Source organism: Suncus etruscus, chromosome 3, assembly GCF_024139225.1.
Source record: "Suncus etruscus isolate mSunEtr1 chromosome 3, mSunEtr1.pri.cur, whole genome shotgun sequence".
Lineage (NCBI taxonomy): Eukaryota > Metazoa > Chordata > Mammalia > Eulipotyphla > Soricidae > Suncus > Suncus etruscus.
Window position 1 is genome coordinate 7,549,164 of NC_064850.1, and position 19,331 is coordinate 7,568,494.

The 19,331-nt window shown below is 33.4% G+C and overlaps 1 protein-coding gene across 1 annotated transcript in view; it reads right to left on the minus strand.

Moving 5' to 3' along the window:
- Nucleotides 1-19,331, minus strand: part of KCNH5 (potassium voltage-gated channel subfamily H member 5) — a 323,014-nt gene that overhangs the window by 260,809 nt on the left and 42,874 nt on the right. Inside the window, exons 3-4 of the mRNA XM_049770324.1 lie at nucleotides 9,763-9,869; nucleotides 3,453-3,581 (exon numbers count right to left, since the gene is read on the minus strand). Coding sequence (XP_049626281.1) covers nucleotides 3,453-3,581; nucleotides 9,763-9,869 — 236 coding nt within the window. The remainder of the gene's footprint in view (nucleotides 1-3,452; nucleotides 3,582-9,762; nucleotides 9,870-19,331) is intronic.

The following is a 19,331-nucleotide window of genomic DNA, read 5'->3' on the forward strand; positions in this document are numbered from 1 at the left end:
AAGCATTTTGCTTCTCTCTTTGTCTTTCTGTTTGTCTCTCTATCTCTTTCTCTCTTGGTTTTTGTAGAAGTTTTCTATGACATTGAGGAAGTTCTCTATTCCTATTTTCTGACCTTCAATACAAATATTTGCTGACTTTTATCAAATACCTTTTTTCTGCCAACGGATATGACCATATGATTTTTACTTACATATTTTGAATCATGTGAGGTGTTGAGGGTTAAACCCAGCTGCTAAAGGCAAACTCTTTACCCACTGAATTACTGCTCTGGCCCTAGGTTATTGAAATATTTTAATGAATTTTTGACTGAGGCTTTTTACACTTATGTTATTGGATTCGGTGTCAATTTTTTCTTGTTTCTAATGATTTTTCTCTGGTATTGTGGGATATTAGTGCTAGCATTATAGGAGAATTCCATTAACTATAATGTTCTGATAAAGTCAGAAAGGGAAAGAGAACAAATCAAGCTATTTATTTCTCCTTATGTAATTCCTCATACTCTGTATCTTTCAAGGAATTGGCCCATTTTATTTGTTATCAGTTGACTGATTATAAAGTTGTTTAAAATAATGGCACTTCTAATGGGACCTTACACCCTGAACATTGACATGATGACTTGGCACAGGCCTCAGAGGTTTGGACATTCTCCATTCACCCCTAAACCAGGGAAGCCATCTATGCAACATCCAAAGTTGTCTATGACATCACCTGGAATCAATCCTCTACCAGGGAGGTCTCTATGGCTGCTCTGACATTGATTTACTCAATGTCATTTCTTTCTGCATTGCCCTTTAATTGTGAGTTGAAATTAGAAGACGCTCTGCACCATCCTGACTTCAATGTAGGATATACAGATTCCAGGATCTTCAAAACAGAAACATGATACCAACAACAGAGACTGTGAAAAGTATAACTGTACGGGCACTACAATGACTGGGATTGGACAAACTAGTTTGCCTGGAGCCTAGAAATGGTCTAATGTCAGGAAACTTCAGGAGTAGGGTCTTCTTGTATTTAGACCAAGTTTTTTTTCCTTTCCATGTCACCCATACTTTGGTGGGCCTATGCAAACGATAATTGCCACTCTAACACCGTTTTTACTGTGCTCCTTTGACTCTAAATCTTTAAAAAAAAAAAAAACCACTTAAACTTTTGAGGTTGACTTTGTGTACCTCTAGGAAAATTTATAATGTACTGAAATCTGGGGTCTTGGGGGACAAAGTAATTGTACATGGGTTCTGTTTTATCATTCTTTGTAAGTTTAAAATTGGGGTGTCAGCAGGGAAATTTCTTCTGAGAACTCTGTTTTTGGGTGATTGTCCTTCCACTGTAACTTTACCTTGTCCTCTTTCTTTGTATCATTGTTCACATAACTAAAAATAAAAAAATTAAAAAAACTAATGGCACTTCTTTTGGTTGGTTATGTTTTCTCTATTTATCACAGTAAGCCTGACTAGAGTCTAAAATATTTATTTAAAAAAAACTTTGTTTCTTGATTGATTGATTGATTGATTGATTGGTTTTTGAGCCGCATTCCCAAAAGGGATTACTACTGGCTCTGTGCTCAAAAATCACCCCGGGCAAGCTGGCGGACTATATGAGATGCCAGGAATTAAACTGGATAGGTCCCGGGTCAACCACATGCAAGGCTAACACCCTACCACTGTGCTATCTCTTCAGCTCCTAAAATCTTTATTTTTCAAAGAACAAGAGTGGTTTATGGTGACATTTTTGTTTTCCAGTTATCTATGTCATTAATTTTTTTCTATAAAGTTTATTACTTCTTTATCTTACTTTGGTTTAAATTGCTCTTTTCTATTTTCTTAGGTAAGTCTTGGGTTATACTTAATTCTATACCTTTACTTATTATAAATTCTATACTGTTGATTATTTTATATGTACTTAACATATACATTACCTCTAAGCAATACTTTTTACTGAATTCTGCAAATTCTGTTTCATTTTCATTTTAAAATATTTAATTTAAGACACATTGACCTATTAAACCATTTACAAATGTAGTGATTTCCAAATATTTGGGAACTGTCTAATGATCTTATTAGTTTCTTGCTAAATTCCACTGTTGTTTGAGAACATAATTACAAGATTTATATTATAAATGTTTTAAGGTATACATTATAGCCAGAATATAATCTGCCTGGTGAAAGTTCACTATAAATTTGAATATGTTCTAATCCTACTAAATAGAACACCTCATTATGTTAATCAATTTTGTCTCTTGAATAAATTCTTACAATAAAAAAAGAAAAGAAAAGAAAAGAATTTAAACTATATAACATTAGAAGAATATTTTATTTCAGAATTGTGTCTCAATTTATCTTAAACTTCTCAAATACTGGTTTTCTGAGTAAACGCAGAGGAATAAGTTGTAAAAGTTTCTGAAAGTAAACACCTGATTCAAGTTAAAAAAATAACTTAATGATACAGTGTTTTCAAAAACATCCATGCATCATATCTTATCCAGTTTGTATACTGAATTTTTCTTCTGTTGAAATTGGTACTAACCAGAAACTGAACAGTTATAATATCATTTATAATTATATTAGCAAGGAGTAATATTTGATTAAAAAAACTCTAATTATATTTGAAATAGTCATTCATGAAACACTAATTTCTAATCTAAACATAATTGAAGAGAATAAAATGAGACTAAATTATAGAGAAAAGGGGATTAATATACAGAACACTGACTATTGCTTTTTATAGCAATAACATTAATGAACATGCCAGCCTGCATTTTCCCAACATCTTTTTAATAAAAAAATACATTTTTCATAATCTAGTAACATATGCCTAAAAAGAATCTATAGCAAATGAACAAAGTTTGAGAGGAAACCTGTAAAATAACTAACTGATCAAACTTACCAACTTAACAAAATTTGATCAACTAATTAATTGCATTCAAACAAGCCCTATCAAAATATCATAAGTTATTATACATTTTGTTTCTAACATTCACTAAGATAATTGTTAAAACTTCTATTATATTCACCCTTAACTCATAAGCATGAAATGTTCTTCTTTTGTCTGTCTCACTGTAAGTTAATAACATATTCTTTCACCTTAATATTTCCATTCAAAAATATGGTTGAATAAAGTGGACTGTGGATAATTATTGTCATGAATATGAATCAAAAATGAACACATATAGTTCAGGACTGGAGCAATAGTACAGGGGCTAGGACATTTGTTTTTGTCAAGGCCAACACAGGTTCAATTTCCTGTACCATATATGGTCCCAAAAGCCTGCCAAGAGTGGTTCCTGAGCACAGTGAAGAGTAAGGCAGGTATGACCCCCCAAAAAAGGGTAAATATATATGCACATATATAGCAAAAATTTTTCCAGTTTAATCAAATATTTGTTACTTTTAGTTATTAGTAGTAGTAGCATTGAACCAATCTATTTTTAAGTCATTTATATTAAAAGTACCTTTTGTTGAATCATCCTCTATTGGCTGTTTGAACAATGTAATATCCTTGAAAGTACATAGGAACAAGACCACTTTTTCATGCTCATTTCTTATTGGTGCAATTTGCATATAAAACCAAACAGGGGTTCCTGTAAGACAAAAAAAGAATAACAGTATGACAAAGCCACAGTAATAATTTAGTCAGTAGATTTTCTTCTCCCTTTAACTGCAAACTCTTACGCTAGGAGTTGGCACCAAAACAACAATATATGTACCATAGAAAGCAATCAAAAGAAACTTTTATTTTGTATCAATGCCAGTTGTTCAAAGCTAAATAAATAGAGATAGATATTATTCAACCCAACATGTAAAACTTTGAAGGTAGAGCACAGAGATCATTCAACGATCATAAACATGGAGGCAGACTCACTGCTAAAGTAATTTTGTAACATCTTCAGCTCTGAGTCCCTATTTCCCCAGTGCACTTATAAATGCTCTTCTTTATTTTTTAAATAATTTATTTTATTTTTTTACAGGTTTTTCACAGTTGTATTTCAGTAACATAGTGACAGTGAATTAGGGCCATTCTCACCACCAGTGTTGACCTCCCTCCACAATAGTTCTCAGCATGACTCCTATACCTCTACTCTTAACCCCCTGGACTGATACCATAACAGGTCCATTTTGTGTATAGCTTGTTGTAGTTGGGGGTCTCTTGGTTCTACTGTCATTGACATTGGTTTGGTATGTAGGGCTGACCATTTTTTAATTTCATTCTATGCTCCTTGGACTGTTTGGCCCCTTGGTCCCACCCACCCTTTTTTTCTTTCTTTATTCTTTTTCTCAGTTTGTAGGGAGACATATCAATGGGAGGCAGAAGTAGATCATGAAGATGTGGTACATATACGCAATGGAATACCACATAGTGGTAGAAAATGATACAATTATGCAATTTGCAGCAACATGGATGAACTGGAAAATATTATGTTAAATGATGTGATCCATAAGAAGAAGGATAAATACAGAATATCACTTATATGCAGTATTTAGAATAACTCCACAAAGAAACAAAACGGTCTAAATGGTTGATACTCATCAATGTCCTCTTAATAGACTCATCACTCCTACATTCTTCTCTTTCCTTGTTGCTCTAGTGTCTTCAATTGACTTCATCAGCAATATCTATGGCTCTGATAAGTATTAAACTTAGAACATCTGAAATGCTACTTCTAATTTAAATCTCTTTCTCATCTGTTAGAAGTGTAGAATAGTTGTGTAGCATAATTGTATTTCACCTTTGGACCAAGTAGGCATAATGTATATTGGCTGGCAAAGTTCTACCTCAAGACTTTGAGGAAAGATGGGCCATGTCCCCAATCCTTGAGACTTTCAGATACCTTCATGAATAATTGCTTCCTATATATCAAATTGTAAAACTGGACATTGGGTATTGTTCTTCACACAATGGCTCCTGTACCATCCACAATTTAAAATATAGCTTTAGGGTGAAAGAATGTTATATTGTATATAAATATTGAAAGACACAATGAATGCCTCTGATATTATCAATATTAGTTGAACATTATAGGAATGTTCCACTAGAATTAACAGCATTTTTACATCATATTTTTTCAGATCACAGTTCTATAAAAAGAAAACTCAAAATGTATAGTTTATTTCAATTTTGAGGCGAATTAGGGGAGTGAAATATACAGCTATTAATAGCTTCTAAGTGGTAGCTGACAACCTATAGTACACTCAAGTAGAAATTAAATAAGAAGCAGCTCTATAAAGAAAGCTAAAATTTTTCATGGAAAGTATCACCAGAAAGGGGAATTTACTATTTAGACAAGATGAAGTAACTTATTTATTGGGTTCAAGAAGTCAGAAATTTAAAGAGAGATTTTTGTCATAGTTGGTTCTGACAACCATGGCCTTTCCAACCCTTGGGACCTATGACAAGACATAACCCTTTTTCAAAAGGATTACACAATGAGACAGAGACCTCAAAAACCATCACACAATCTCCCAGAGAGGCTTGTTCCATATTTTCGATTTCTTATTTTACACAGTGTGTCCAGTAACTGAATGATGTGCCCACTTTTACAAATCACCAGTTCCAGACGTTAAGAGACTGATGGCCTGCAGCTGTTCCAGCACAGTGAGCTTGAGGTGCCAGGGTCATAAACAGAGAAGAAGACATTACAAATAATATGTTTCCAAAGATCTTGTAGAAATATAGGCAGAAAAAGATGATGTTATATTTCCACCTTCTATGAAAACAACTTTTCACATTTTGGCACAGAGTCAAGGTTGTTTTTAAAATTACTTCCAGATATCAGGTAGATATTTTTCCCAGATGAGACAAAAAGCCTCAGTTCCACAGATAGGCTGGCATTTGCTGAGTGGCTCATAAAATATTTTTAATCTCGATATGGGAAAAGAGAAGTTTGGGAAGTTTAAACAGAACCATTGACCCTAGAAACTCAAGAGCATTGATTATTAAAATTTTAATTAATCAGTTCTGTCTTTGTGCTTAAAAACTATTTTTATTATATTTTACCTTTATTGGCATAACATCATATAAATTTCAGATATGCATCTCTGAAAATTACTATGAGTATATGCTACATTAAATTCACCATGGAGAGTTCAATTCTATCTTTCATCACATATTTGTCCCCTTATCCAAATTTACCACTCTTATTACCCATTTCCTTTTGGTAAGAATTGATTAGTCCAAATTCTCACTGTGTTTTGCCTAGTTCATCTGTTTGCTCTTTTCAATTATACCACATATTAGTGAAATTATGTGTCCTTCTTTGGCTTATTTAATTAAGCATAATATCCTCAAGGTTCATCCATGTCACTGAATAGTTCATCTTTTAATAACTAAATTGTACTCCATTGTGTATACATATCAGATATTTTTTTAAATTTGCTAGTTCTTTTCTATTCTTGGGTATTGCAAATAATGCTGCAATTGGGACTGAAGTAATTATACAAGCAGGTATGGTTTTTGCATTACATGTGACCAACCCAGATTTTATCCCTGGCATTTCAGATGGTCCCTGAAAACAAAGCAAAGAGTAAACCCAGAGAACTGCTGGGATGGACACAATGCATCTGCATCATCATCATAAATTAAGATAATAAATAATAATAGTGCAACAAGCATGGAAGTGCATATATCTTTCTGAATTGGTGGATTTTATTTTTTGCTTGAGTATATTCTGAAGTAGAATGACTGAGTCATCTGACATTTCTATTCCGAATTTTGGGGGGGGGGGATATGAGCCACACCTGATGGTAGTGCTCAGGGCTTATTCCTGGCTCTGAGCTCAGATATCTCTCCTGGTGGGCCATAGGGATAGCATGGCATTGGGGCATTTGCCTTGCACACGGCCAATACAGATGGACCCCAGTTTGATTCCTGGTATTCTATATTATCCCTCGAGCCTGCCAGGTGCCACCAGGTATGACCCAAAACCAAAAGAGAGCCATTTAAAATCATCTTCCTGAACTGTTGTTTATTTTCCCAATAGTAAAATATTCCTCCTGCTAATCAGATCAATAGATCTACAGCATACAGACTAAAAAACTACAGTGTCTATTATGATACATATTGAATCAAATACAGCTATTCTCCACTTGGAAAGTGATATTTAATCTAATTATTTAAATAGAACTGTTGAGAGGATTTGGCATGCATTCAAATGCCAATTTTGAATATAGTTTGCTATAGGTATGTGTATTTTCCTTTTTTGTTTTGTTCTGTTTTGGGGACAGACACGGTGATGCTCAGAGAGTACTCCAGGCTACGTGCTCAGAAATCTCTCCTGGCTTGGGAGACCATGTGGGATGCCCGGGATCAAGCCGAGGTTTGTATTGAGTCAGCTGTGTGCAAGGCAAATGCCTTACCACTGCGCTGTCAATTCAGCCCTTTTTAACACTTAAAATGCCACAAGAATATTCGTTATTGCTGATATTCAAAAGCTATTTCTTTAACTATTTATAAGATTTTAAAGCTGCTTTTAAATATATCAGAATCTATTATGATAAATGGATGAATCTATTCGTCATATTAAAGAGGACATAATCCCAATGCAATTCAATTTATAAAATATATTTAAAAATTCCAATCTACAGTATTATGGATAAAATTCCTATTGCCTCTGATAAGACAGATCACACATATATGTAAAGAAATAGACAGCTGTGAACAAAATACAGATGCTTATTTTAATCATAAAAATAAATCAAAATATCAAAGAAACATTGAAGGAGACTTCTGGAAATGGAAATGTCAAGCTACTCCTAACATTATTTAAAAGTAATTAATTGGGGTTGGATGTTACTCAAGTGGTAGAATATATACTTTGCATATGTAAAATCTATGGTTTGATTCCGGAAGCTTTATGGCCCCTTCACCTCATATCACTGCCAGGATTTGCACCGAGACCCCTGAATTCTCTTGTGGGTATTCCCAAAAAAAGACACAAAAACTCAACAATTTGCATTAAGACATTTTTTAAGAAACAAAAGTTATGGCCTGAATTAACTTTTTATTTTAAATAAAATAAAAATTAATTAATAATTATAAATAACCTGCCTATATTTCAGAGTAAAAATGACTTTTATATGATGGTATATTCTTAAATTATTTACTAAACTTGAACACATATCTAAGATATTTATGGAGGCACAGCCTTACATGAAAAGGCAAGGTGGAGAGAAATTAGTACAATAGTTAGTACAGTAATGAAGACTTTATATTTCATGTGCCAAACAGAGTTTAATCTCCAGTACTAAACTTGTTTCCTTGAGTACCACCAGGACTAATCACTGAGCACAGATTTAGGAGAAAACACTGAGCACTACTGGGTGTGGTTTAAAAACCAAAAGAATAGATAAAGAAAGGTCTTGGAAAATCTGTCTACTATAAATTATTGATGTATATTTAGATCTGTATGTATACACATAAATATACACATCTAAGTATATATTTAGATTTATATATTTATATAATTTAAGTTATATGCCATATGTATATGATATATACCGATTGTATATATCAATGTATTTTAGGTCAAAATATACCCAAAAAGGCACTTACAGCCTGACTACTAGTAGTAGTAGTAAAACAAGAAGTAGTAGAAACAGATATAATTCAAAATGGATTGGTTTCTAGGTGACAAGTCAATCAATGATTGTAACATGAAAGAGAAATAACATTTCTCCTTGATTCTAAAATTAAAAGCAAGATGTCAAAACATTCTTTGGACAAATATTTCTATAAACATGCCTCTTCACTTAAAGTTACTATTAAAATCAGTGTCTATAACTGTTATGATCTCTACAGTAGGTAGTCTATTGATAAAGGTAAATCTCAGCTCAAATCCAAATGTTGCATAAAGATTAAGTATAATAAAGTGGAGAGCATAAGGTATAAATATAAACTTCAACAACCACAGATTGAACAGTGTTCCTGTCATTTAGACGTCATCAATATACCCAAGAATAATCATTGGTTTTACTATCATTAATCATTAGCTATAAATTAAATTGACCTCACTTCAGAAGTACTTGTTAATTTTTTTAAAATGAGTCTTAAAATAATCAACAAAAGTAAATGAAAATCAGCCAATATTCAAAGGCAATTCAATAGGAAAGAGACTTGAGATATAAATGGACTGGTTGGGTTTTCATCTGACGGTTTTTAATTCCAAGTTGATATACAGCCCATTTCATAATATGTGATTATGTTCTGGAAGGCTTATTGCTTCAAATTGCAGCCTAGAAAACAGCTCAGAACAATCAATATAAATTTAGAAGACATAATGACCTATTTCAATAGAATAACTGCTTTCTCACTCTCCCACATAAATATGAGTCCAGCAAAAAAAAATTGAAAAATATTCTCCACAAGCAGATAACATATATTTTCATATGTCATGTATATCTTATAAAGGTAATCATAAATACCTTTCATTTTTAACCATAACTAATATTTTTGTCCTGTCAATTATTATTACATAAACACATTTTTGTAATGTAACGTGATGTTTTTTAACTAATGTGGAAACACTAGTTACAAAAAGTTTATAATTTTCTGATACCCAAAAATCACATTTAAAATGTACCACATTTTCTTTCATTCATCCAAAGTTTGCTTTCAATAGGCAGAATCATCTGTTAATTTATAGCATTTCAACAACCTCTCCTAACGCTACAAAGAAAAGGAGCAATGAATTGTTTGTACTTGCTCAGCTACAATGAACCAAAGCAAAACATTGAGTTTTCCTTGATACTGGTATTTTAGATACCTACTGTTTTTTTTGTACAGAAGAACTTCAAAACAGTTTGACTCATAATTGTCAAAAGTCTGCCTGACTTTATCAATGGTCTTCTTATCAGTCAGTTCCCCATACATAAAACTGAAAGAAAAGAAAAAAACAATTAAGTTTAGTGGTATTTTTTTAGGTTCTACATAAAATAATATGGTATATTCATTTGACTAAGAGCTCCAGTATAGTCACAAAATATATTATTCCCACAGAATGAACTGAAGAAAAACATGTTTTCATCGTTATTTTTAAACATTTTACTAAAAGTGAGCTTCAAAATTTACCCAAGAAATGCTAACTGAGAGAGATAGAAAATGCAGTTCTCACTTTGCACAGTTTCCATACACACAAATTCTAAATACTGTGGTTTAGTTAAATACCAGTTTCCCAACAAGCAGTTCAAATTTCAGCTATCACAGCATATTGACTAAAATAACTGTGTGAAGTATTACCTTTGTCTTTAGCTCTTCATTCTACAAGCCATTAGTAAGAAAAAGAGACATAATCAATGATATCTTACTTTAAAAGTATATTAATATTAGTCATAACCTATCTATTGCTAGCTCTGAACAAATAGTATATGTGTCACATAGTCTTAAGCTCACTTGACATTTCATAAACATAAATAACCAAAATCAGGCATTGGCAAAAAAAATAAGATGAAGGAACACCAAAGAGAAGAAAATTATAATACTGCTAATAAGATGATATTAAATTGAACAATAGTAAAGTTATAGAAGAAATAGAAAGCTGTGGAAATATTGACACAGCTGCCTCTTTAGAGACCTTTTCTATCTTGTCAGAAGCTAATAAAAATAACATTATCAAAAGAATTAGAAAAGTAATTGCAATCAAGGATTACAATTTCAATAAAACTTCACAAACTTGGGGTCGGAGAGGTGACGCTAGAGGTAACGCATCTGCCTTGCAAGCGCTAGCCTAGGACGGACAGCGGTTTGATCTGCAGGCATCCCATATGGTTCCCCAAAGCCAGGAACCATTTTTCTGAGCACATAGCCAGGAGTAACCCCTGAGCATCAAATGGGTGTGTCCCCCCAAAAAAAGAAACTTTATAAACTTGGAGAATTGCTTGGAGATAATAATAGTGAAAAATGAAAGATAAGAAAATCCTATAAAGCCTTATACTCACTTGCTAAGAGATATGACAAATACTCTCTTGCTGTCATAAGAAATATTATTTAAGAACTCAAAAAATTTAATAAAAAGTTTCCTTTTCTTATTATATATTACAGTATAACTGAAAAACATTTGTTATACAGTTATTTTCACTTCTCAGCATTTAAAGTGCAGTAGGAAAAATTTCCATGTTTTGACAACCATTGTTAAAAGTTTTAGTAAAATCAATTTTCTATTGAGTGTTAAGATCAACATATGTGGTTTTAGCTGAAGTAATACATTTTATGCTCAACACTATAATAAATGAAGATTTTCTATATAATATTGGAATTGCTATCATTTTGGGGTATTTTCTTAAGATATATAAGAATGTGGCTAATGGAAGGTAATACAAATGGAAGGAGACATATACCATTGAAACAATACAGATTAAAGAATAAATTTCTGCATTCTCCTAAAATTTCTAAATGATTACAATTACTAAATCGTGGGCTGGGGCAATAGGACAGTGGATAGGGCACTTGTCTTGCACAGAGCCAACCTGGGTTCCATGCCCAGAATCACTTATAGTGCACCAAGTTTACCAAGATGATCCCTGAGCAAAAGATCCAGAGTAAATCTAAGTATCAGGGGTGTGTCCCAAAACCCAAATAATAATAAAATTACTTCTAATAGAAGTTTAACCAAAAATCTGCAACAACAACAACAACAAAAAAAAACTTAGCCAAGCACTCCAAGTCTCTACAAAGTCCTGAGGCTGTCATAATCAATATATGATGCCTGGTTTAAGATACAGTGTTCATTGTGGTCCTAGGAAAAGTTCTGCTCATTGAAGGTTGTGGTAATTAGTCTTGGTTAATTAGTGATCTTGGATTTTGCACAGATCCTGTGACTGAGAATCTTCTAATTTCATCTCACTATTAGGTGGTGAGATAGGGCAGCCAGCTCTTCCATCAAGTTGTTGCTGCTTCCAAATCGTCAGGTGTCATATGAATCTACTCTGGCACAAGTTGATATCAGAGCAGTATTAAAACCTTCCCCAGGGTCTGTGCTAAAACCAAGATCTCTAATTACAGAAGAATGACTCTGACAAACACGACTGAACAGAACTTTTCCTGGGACCATAAAGAAAGACCTTAGAATTTGACAACTAACATGCCGGGATCCTATCAGTCTCATGACAGTATGTTTCAAGGGTAGAGAGACACCCTGTATCGCTGAGGTCAAGGAAATGTTTTTCTAATTTCCCCAACGTTTACTGTGCCTATTCAAAGAGAGAAGGACAAAAATGCTTGACACATCTTCCCCACCTTTATTTATTTTTCTTTCTTTTTTTTTAATTTTTTTCTTTTGACTATGGATAAAAGTAGACTAAGGCTGTTGCTCATTCTAGAGGTTCTCCAGGATGAGAGCAAAAGCAGCCAATGCAGCCTGACATTACAAGGGATGAGCAGCCAGTGTGGATGAGGTTTTAGTGGGGAGGAGAAGAAATGATGGGTTTCTTAGGATGTGGCTCAGGGAGAAAGTACATGTGTGTTACTTGTGTTTGAGTCCTGAGTTGGATCTCTAGAATTAAAAAAAAAAAAAAAACAGACAGAAATTAGGTAGACAGGCAGACAGGAGGACAGTCTTTGAAATTGTAGACTGAGACCTATTGTCATGGGCCTTACAAAATGTAGAACAGAGGTAACTGAACTTGACTAGAAGTCAGCAAAATGTAGAACGTGAAAGAAGAGTGATCAGAGAATAGGGACGCAAAAAGAGGCAGAGTGGGAGAGGAGAGGGAAGGGCATATGCCAGGGAGGAGAGAGTGGGACCTCGAGTAGGAATGGCAATCTATTTTTCTTTCTTTCAATCTTATTTATACTTATAGCTTCTAGATAGAGCACCCCACCCATTTTTTCTTTTTAAAGAACCATAGAACATGAATCATCTGGTACTGCCTCATTCCCTACAAACTGAGAAAAGGAAAAAAAAAATGAGTGGATGAGACCCAGGGACCAAACAGTCCCAGAAACATAGAATGGAAATTAAAAATAAAAATGGTCAGCCCAAAATACCCAAACCAATGTCAATGAGAGTAGAATTGAGAGACCTGACCTATAACAAGCTATACACAAAATGGACCTGTTACACTAGCAATCTAGGAGGCTAAGGGTTAAGGTACTAGATGCATGCTGGGAACTATGGGGAAAGGGGTCAACACTGGTGGTTGGAATGGCCCCAATAAAAAAAGTAAAAAAAAAAGTTTTTTAATTTAAAAAAAATAGATGCATTGTTCAACTGATTGTTATAGTGTCTAGATCAGAGATGACCAAGCTATTTTGGCTTACCACACCCATTTTAGAAAATAAAATACTTGACATTTCCCCTGGGAAAAAAACTTTTATTCCGTAATCAAAGATATATTGTCACCAATAGTACCCAAGGTTATTACCACCCCCTGGATCGTTCTAGCACGTCAAAGGGGCTGGCAAGAGCATATTGTCCACTTTCAGACACACACATATTCTCTATTAGAAAGGAATATCTGGTACTTCTATTTAAAAATGCTTTTATCAAAACTTTTCTAGGGGCCAGAGTAGTGGCGCAAGTGGTAGGACATTTGCCTTGCACATGTTAATTTAGGATGGACCACAGTTCAATCCCCCGACTTCCCATATGGTTCGCTAAGCCAGGAGCAATTTCTGAGCACATAGCCAGGAGTAATCACCGGGTGTGGCTCCAAAAAACAAAAACAAACAAAAACAACTTTTCTAATAATAGTTATAGTAGTAAAATAAAGTGACAGAATAAGTGACTGACTCTAATTCCATAATCTTAGAAACAAACTAGCACATGACGCTCAGGATCTATCTAAAAAATGACATTAAAAAATACTGTTGTTGTCACACACTATTAGTTTAATAATATATTTTACAAACAGATGAATGTTTTAAATTAAAAAGCTTTTATCAACTTGTTTTTAACCTAAATACTTTAATAAAAAGAAAAAGATATGGGTAATTAGTCTAACTAAATGTTTGTACTGTTGAAGAAAATAAAAGAATACCATTTTAGTCTTATTAACTAAAAGCCAGTTTGTATGGTTCAATAAACTGAAATATAATATTCACAATTGGCCAACAGAAATAAATAGGAAGTAGAAAAAGAAAAATAGAAAGTATATATGGCATGATAAAATGCTGGTAAAAGAAAATGTTTAATCCCTTCTAATAAGATTTTTGAAATAAGTTAAGAATTTTGAAATTGATGTAAACTTCTACTTAAAAAGTAATACAACTGAAATTCAGTTTGATGTCCCATCACCCTGCCTAAGGGTTGTTTCATGTGACATCATTTGTCCTGCTACTAAATGGTAGGTAGACTCCTTCCCTTCCGGGAAGAGTCCAGCAGACCTGCACACCTTGACTTAAGTCATGTTAAGGTCTCATACCACAGCTCCTGAAATTTTATCAGATCCACTCAATAAATCACATACTTATCATAAGTTTGGTGAGACTGCTTGTTTGTTTGTTTGAGGATGTTTTGTTTTGTTATTTGGTAAGGATGTACAGAGAAAAAGGAGCATCCTCCAGCCTCTCATCTTCCATGAATTCTAACAACAAAGACTCACCCCAAGCACAGCAAAAATGGTAGAACACCAGTGAAGAAAATCATTGAGCAAAAACATTATCACCAAATATATAAATAATAAAAAGCAGTTCAGTACAGCCTCTTTGTATTCAGTAACACTATAACTATATTCAATGAGCTCAAAGAATGATAGCACACATTACTGGCAAAGCACAAGAAAGTATGAGTCAAAATTAAAAAAAAACTACTATAATCAGAAATCAGATAAATAAAAAGCAAGGTAGGTGGTATTTTAAAAAAAAAAACTCAATAAAAGCTCTGAATAACAGAGCAACAGCAACTGAAAAAAAAAAGATCAAGAACTCTAAACTGAACTGAAACGAAGTGCTAGGAAACAACAGAAAATGAAAAGTCATAAAATAAATGAACATCATACCAGAGATCAATGAAATTAGCTCAAGAGGGGCAATATAAGAGTTATTGGAGTCTCACTCTGTAGAACAAAAAGGTAAAAGCTATAAACAATTAAATCATTAGTAAGAATTTCTCAGACTTGAAAAGTTTAAGAGGTATCCAATGGAAATCTATCTAAATAGGAAAATATTAAGACACATTACACTTTCAGTGACAAAAATCCAAAGATAACAGACAAAATATTGGAGACAATACCGTAAGAAGATCTCACATACAAAGGAAAGCCAATGAGATGTACAGCAGTCTTATTAAATGAGACTCTACAAGTCGGAAGAGAATGGAAACATACAGTACAAAAACTCAACAAAATGAACACTTGACCAAGAGTACTCTATCCAGCTAAATTGTAATTCAGATCTGAAAGAACAATTCAGTGCTTAAGAGATGAGTAGGGAATCCACCACAGCTTTAAAACCAGTTTTCTAAGAAGTGTTTAAAGAGCTCCTTTAAAGGATAGGAGACGCTTTCTAAGATGTGAGATTTATTATTTTTAATAATTTTTATTGTGACCAATGTGAGTTAGAAGTCTTTCACAGATATACTTAAGGTACATAGTAACAGTGAATTAGGGCCATTCCCACCATCAGTGTTGTCCTCCTTCCACCCCTGTTTCTAGCATGCATCCCTTATCTCCCTTCTTTGCTCCCTGGACACCTAGTGTAACAGGTCCCCTATGTGTATAGCTTGTTGTAAATTGAACATTTGATACTTTTATCATTGACTTAGGGTTTGGATGTGATATTGAGTATTGCACTCACTAATGGTGCATATGGTTGCCCTCTACTATGATAACAGAAGGTAAAAACATCAAGCAAGCAATCATCACAATTTTACTTATATTTTTTTTCTTCTGATAATGTCATTTGTCATTTCTTTGTTTTGTTGAAGCAAGTAATATGAAATAAATTTGTTTACACTTGTCATGGCAGTAGTGTGAGGGGAGGTAAGGAAGCTGGGACATTGATGGTGAGATGGATATTGGAATATTTTATACTAGAAACAACTCTATTATAACCAACTTTTATAATTACCATGACATAATAAAAATATTTAAAGAAGTACAAGTATGGTTCAGCTAAATTTCTAAGAAAAACTAAAAGTAAGCAATATTCAATAAAATTATGAAAATTTTATAACCATTCATGAGTTTAACTTTCCCAATGCTAACATCACCTGTTCTAAAAAAAACATTTTAATTTCAGTTATTATATTTTAAATACCCTTTATATTTTATTTATATTTTTAAATACCCTTTAAATACCTTATTATTATATTTTATTTCTTACATTTTTCACTTTATTAAAAGTTTTTATTTTTGTTTATATTTATTTTGTTTTGTTTTGTTTTTGTTTGGTTTTGGTTTTTGGGCCACACCCGGCAATGCTCAGGGGTTACTCCTAGCTGTCTGCTCAGAAATAGCTCCTGGCAGGCACGGGGGACCATATGGGATGCCGGGATTCGAACCAACCGCCTTTGGTCCTGGATCGGCTGCTTGCAAGGCAAATGCCACTATGCTATCTCTCCGGGCCCCACTTTATTAAAAAGTTTTTTTATTTTAAGTAAAGTTATCTATAATACTTAAATACAAAGATACTCAATGGAGGAAAAAAACACTATAAATCAAAATATGGATAATCTTATCCTGCAAACCTGTCTTATTCCTAATGGTTGCAATGTTCCTAAACTAAAACCCCACAAACTTCAGTGACTGAAAATTTCAGGATTCAAAATAGAGATGACAATAAGGAGGAGAAGGTAGAATAAAAAACAAAGTTTTTTTTTAATTAACCAACTTCAAAACCTGAAGGAGATGCTACATTTCAGATAAATCAAAATTGCTTTGCACAGGAGTTTGTAAACAGGAATTTTAATAATCTGCTAATACATATGGGTTTAAAAGTATTTAAAGTTATAAAGATATATGTATGATGTGCAATTAAGAGAAACTACAAATAGCACTATATATCTCTGAAGCATCCAACACTTGTTCTTGGTTCTGAATGAAAGACACTAGACATGAGAGAAACTATCGTGATGGCATCCATCACTGATAAGGAAACAAGTCCCATCTCAATAAAACTGCTTATGAAATAAATCCAATAGTGTCTCAAGATCACGGCTCTAATATCTAATTTGTAGGCTGATTCCCAATGGAATATTATTTTTATCAGTAACTTGTTTTTTGTTTTTAAAAAATAACTACTTTGGGGCCACACCCCAAAATGCTCAGAGGTTACTCCTCTTTATGCACTAAGGAATCACTACTGGCAGTTCGTGAGGGATTACATGGGATGCCAAGAATTGAACCCAAGTCATCCGTGTATAAGATGAGTGCCTTACCCTCTGTACTGTCTCTTCAGCCCCTACAAATAGCTTTATTTAGATGCCATGATTAAATATTGTGTTCAGATTAGAGTTTGGGGGATACGATGTTACAACATCAGCCTCATCATCAGTGTCAACCCCCCTCCACTAATGAATGTTCCCCAAACTCCTTCCAATATTATAACTGCTTTATTAACAGGCAATTTTTAGACAGATTTTAATTTGGGTCCTATACTTTAAGAAAAATAAAATGTATTTGAGTTCATACATCAACTACAATCCTTCCACCTATACCCTCTGGGATGGCTATTCTCATGCCTCTATCTTAAACAAAAAATATGGTTGATCCTTTCAGGATAATAAAAGATAAAAGGCTAAAGTGGTTTTTTCTCTATCCTCTCTGAGATAAGATCAGAAGCTTTTAAATGTCATTCCCACAAAACCTATAAACATTAAATAACATTAAATAACAATAAACCATTTCAAAGTTTGAAAAAGCTAGTATCAGACCTTAAAATAGACTAAAATAGAAATTTCTAGGAATACTGATTTATCAGAAGAATACTTTTGAAGTTTTAATTGGTATATAGAAAATATCCCATTTTAGTAGGAACTTAACTTATGAAGTAAGTAACTCTACTTATGAAGTAGAAAGATCTGGAAAAACTAAAACTCTCACTCCTGACTCCTAAGTGTGGAAACTAAAGGTCACTGTGGGCAGCAGTCTGACAGCAGTTCACTTACAAATTCTACTTAGAGTTTATCAACCAGCAAGCCTATTTCTGAGCCACTGACAACATCTTTCACACTACCATAAGGAAATGTGTATGAGGCATAAAGTGTCAGATACTGGAGTTGATGTCTAGGATAAAAATCGATCAATAAAATAAACACCATGAAACACTGAAGCATTCACTATCCAATGATCAGAAGTAGTAACATAAAAATCTCAAAAGCATAAAATTGAGCCAAAAGAATAAGAACCCAAAAATATTATCCCCAGATTCTTAAGTAGGTCTTAAGAAAAAGAGTCGTACAAAGCAACATTACTTTAAGAATACGTATATTTAATAAGCAAGTGGAAGGTGAATTAGAAAGATAGACTATAACTATCCTGAAACTGTAGAGGAGATAGGGAGATAGCATGAAAGGGGAAAAAAGAAGTTTAAAGCAAAACACAGGGATAGTTCAATCAGTTAGTGATAAAAATATTCATAATTTTGTTTGAGATGATTCTATGTACCTGATCTAATGGAAGAAGGTAGAATCGAAAAAGAAAGAGAACTTAGGGAAACAGAACAAATTAATATCAGCCTCTTGGTATTGTAAATTATATTATTTAAAATTTTCATATGAAAAATCATATCTTAATAATTTTAAAAGGAAATGTATATTACTATTGGTTTGATCATTAATTACTAAAGCAAATTATGTATAAAGGTGATTCTTTTCTCAGCATATAAAATGTCACATCTTTCTACACAAGCTGGCACTAATTTGAAGTTAGTTTCTTATGTTTGCCTAAAATTGGTCATTATTACAATCAATAAAATTAGTGAGTTGGGGGGCCGGGCGGTGGTGCTAGAGGTAAGGTGCCTGGCTTGCCTGCACTAGCCTTGGATGGACCGCAGTTTGATCCCCCAGTTTCCCATATGGTCCCCCAAGCCAGGAGCGACTTCTGAGCGCATAGCCAGGAGTAAACCCTGAGCATCACCAGGTGTGGCCCAAAAACCAAAAAAATAATAATAATAATAATAATTAGTGAGTTGGAAAAATAGTACAAGGGTTAAACGCTTGCCTTTCACATAAGTGGCTGTGTGAATGCTGGCTCAATACCTGACACCCTATTGTAGTTCACTGAACACCATCAGGAGTGATTCCTAAGTACAGAACTAGGAGTAAGACCTGAGCACAACTTATGGTCCCAAAACAAAAACAAATAAGTAAAATCAATAAAATTCTTTGAATTATTTATCATTTATCCTCTATGTCAAATAATTTATTTCCTTATTCAATTGAATTCAGTGTTTCCAAAACTCA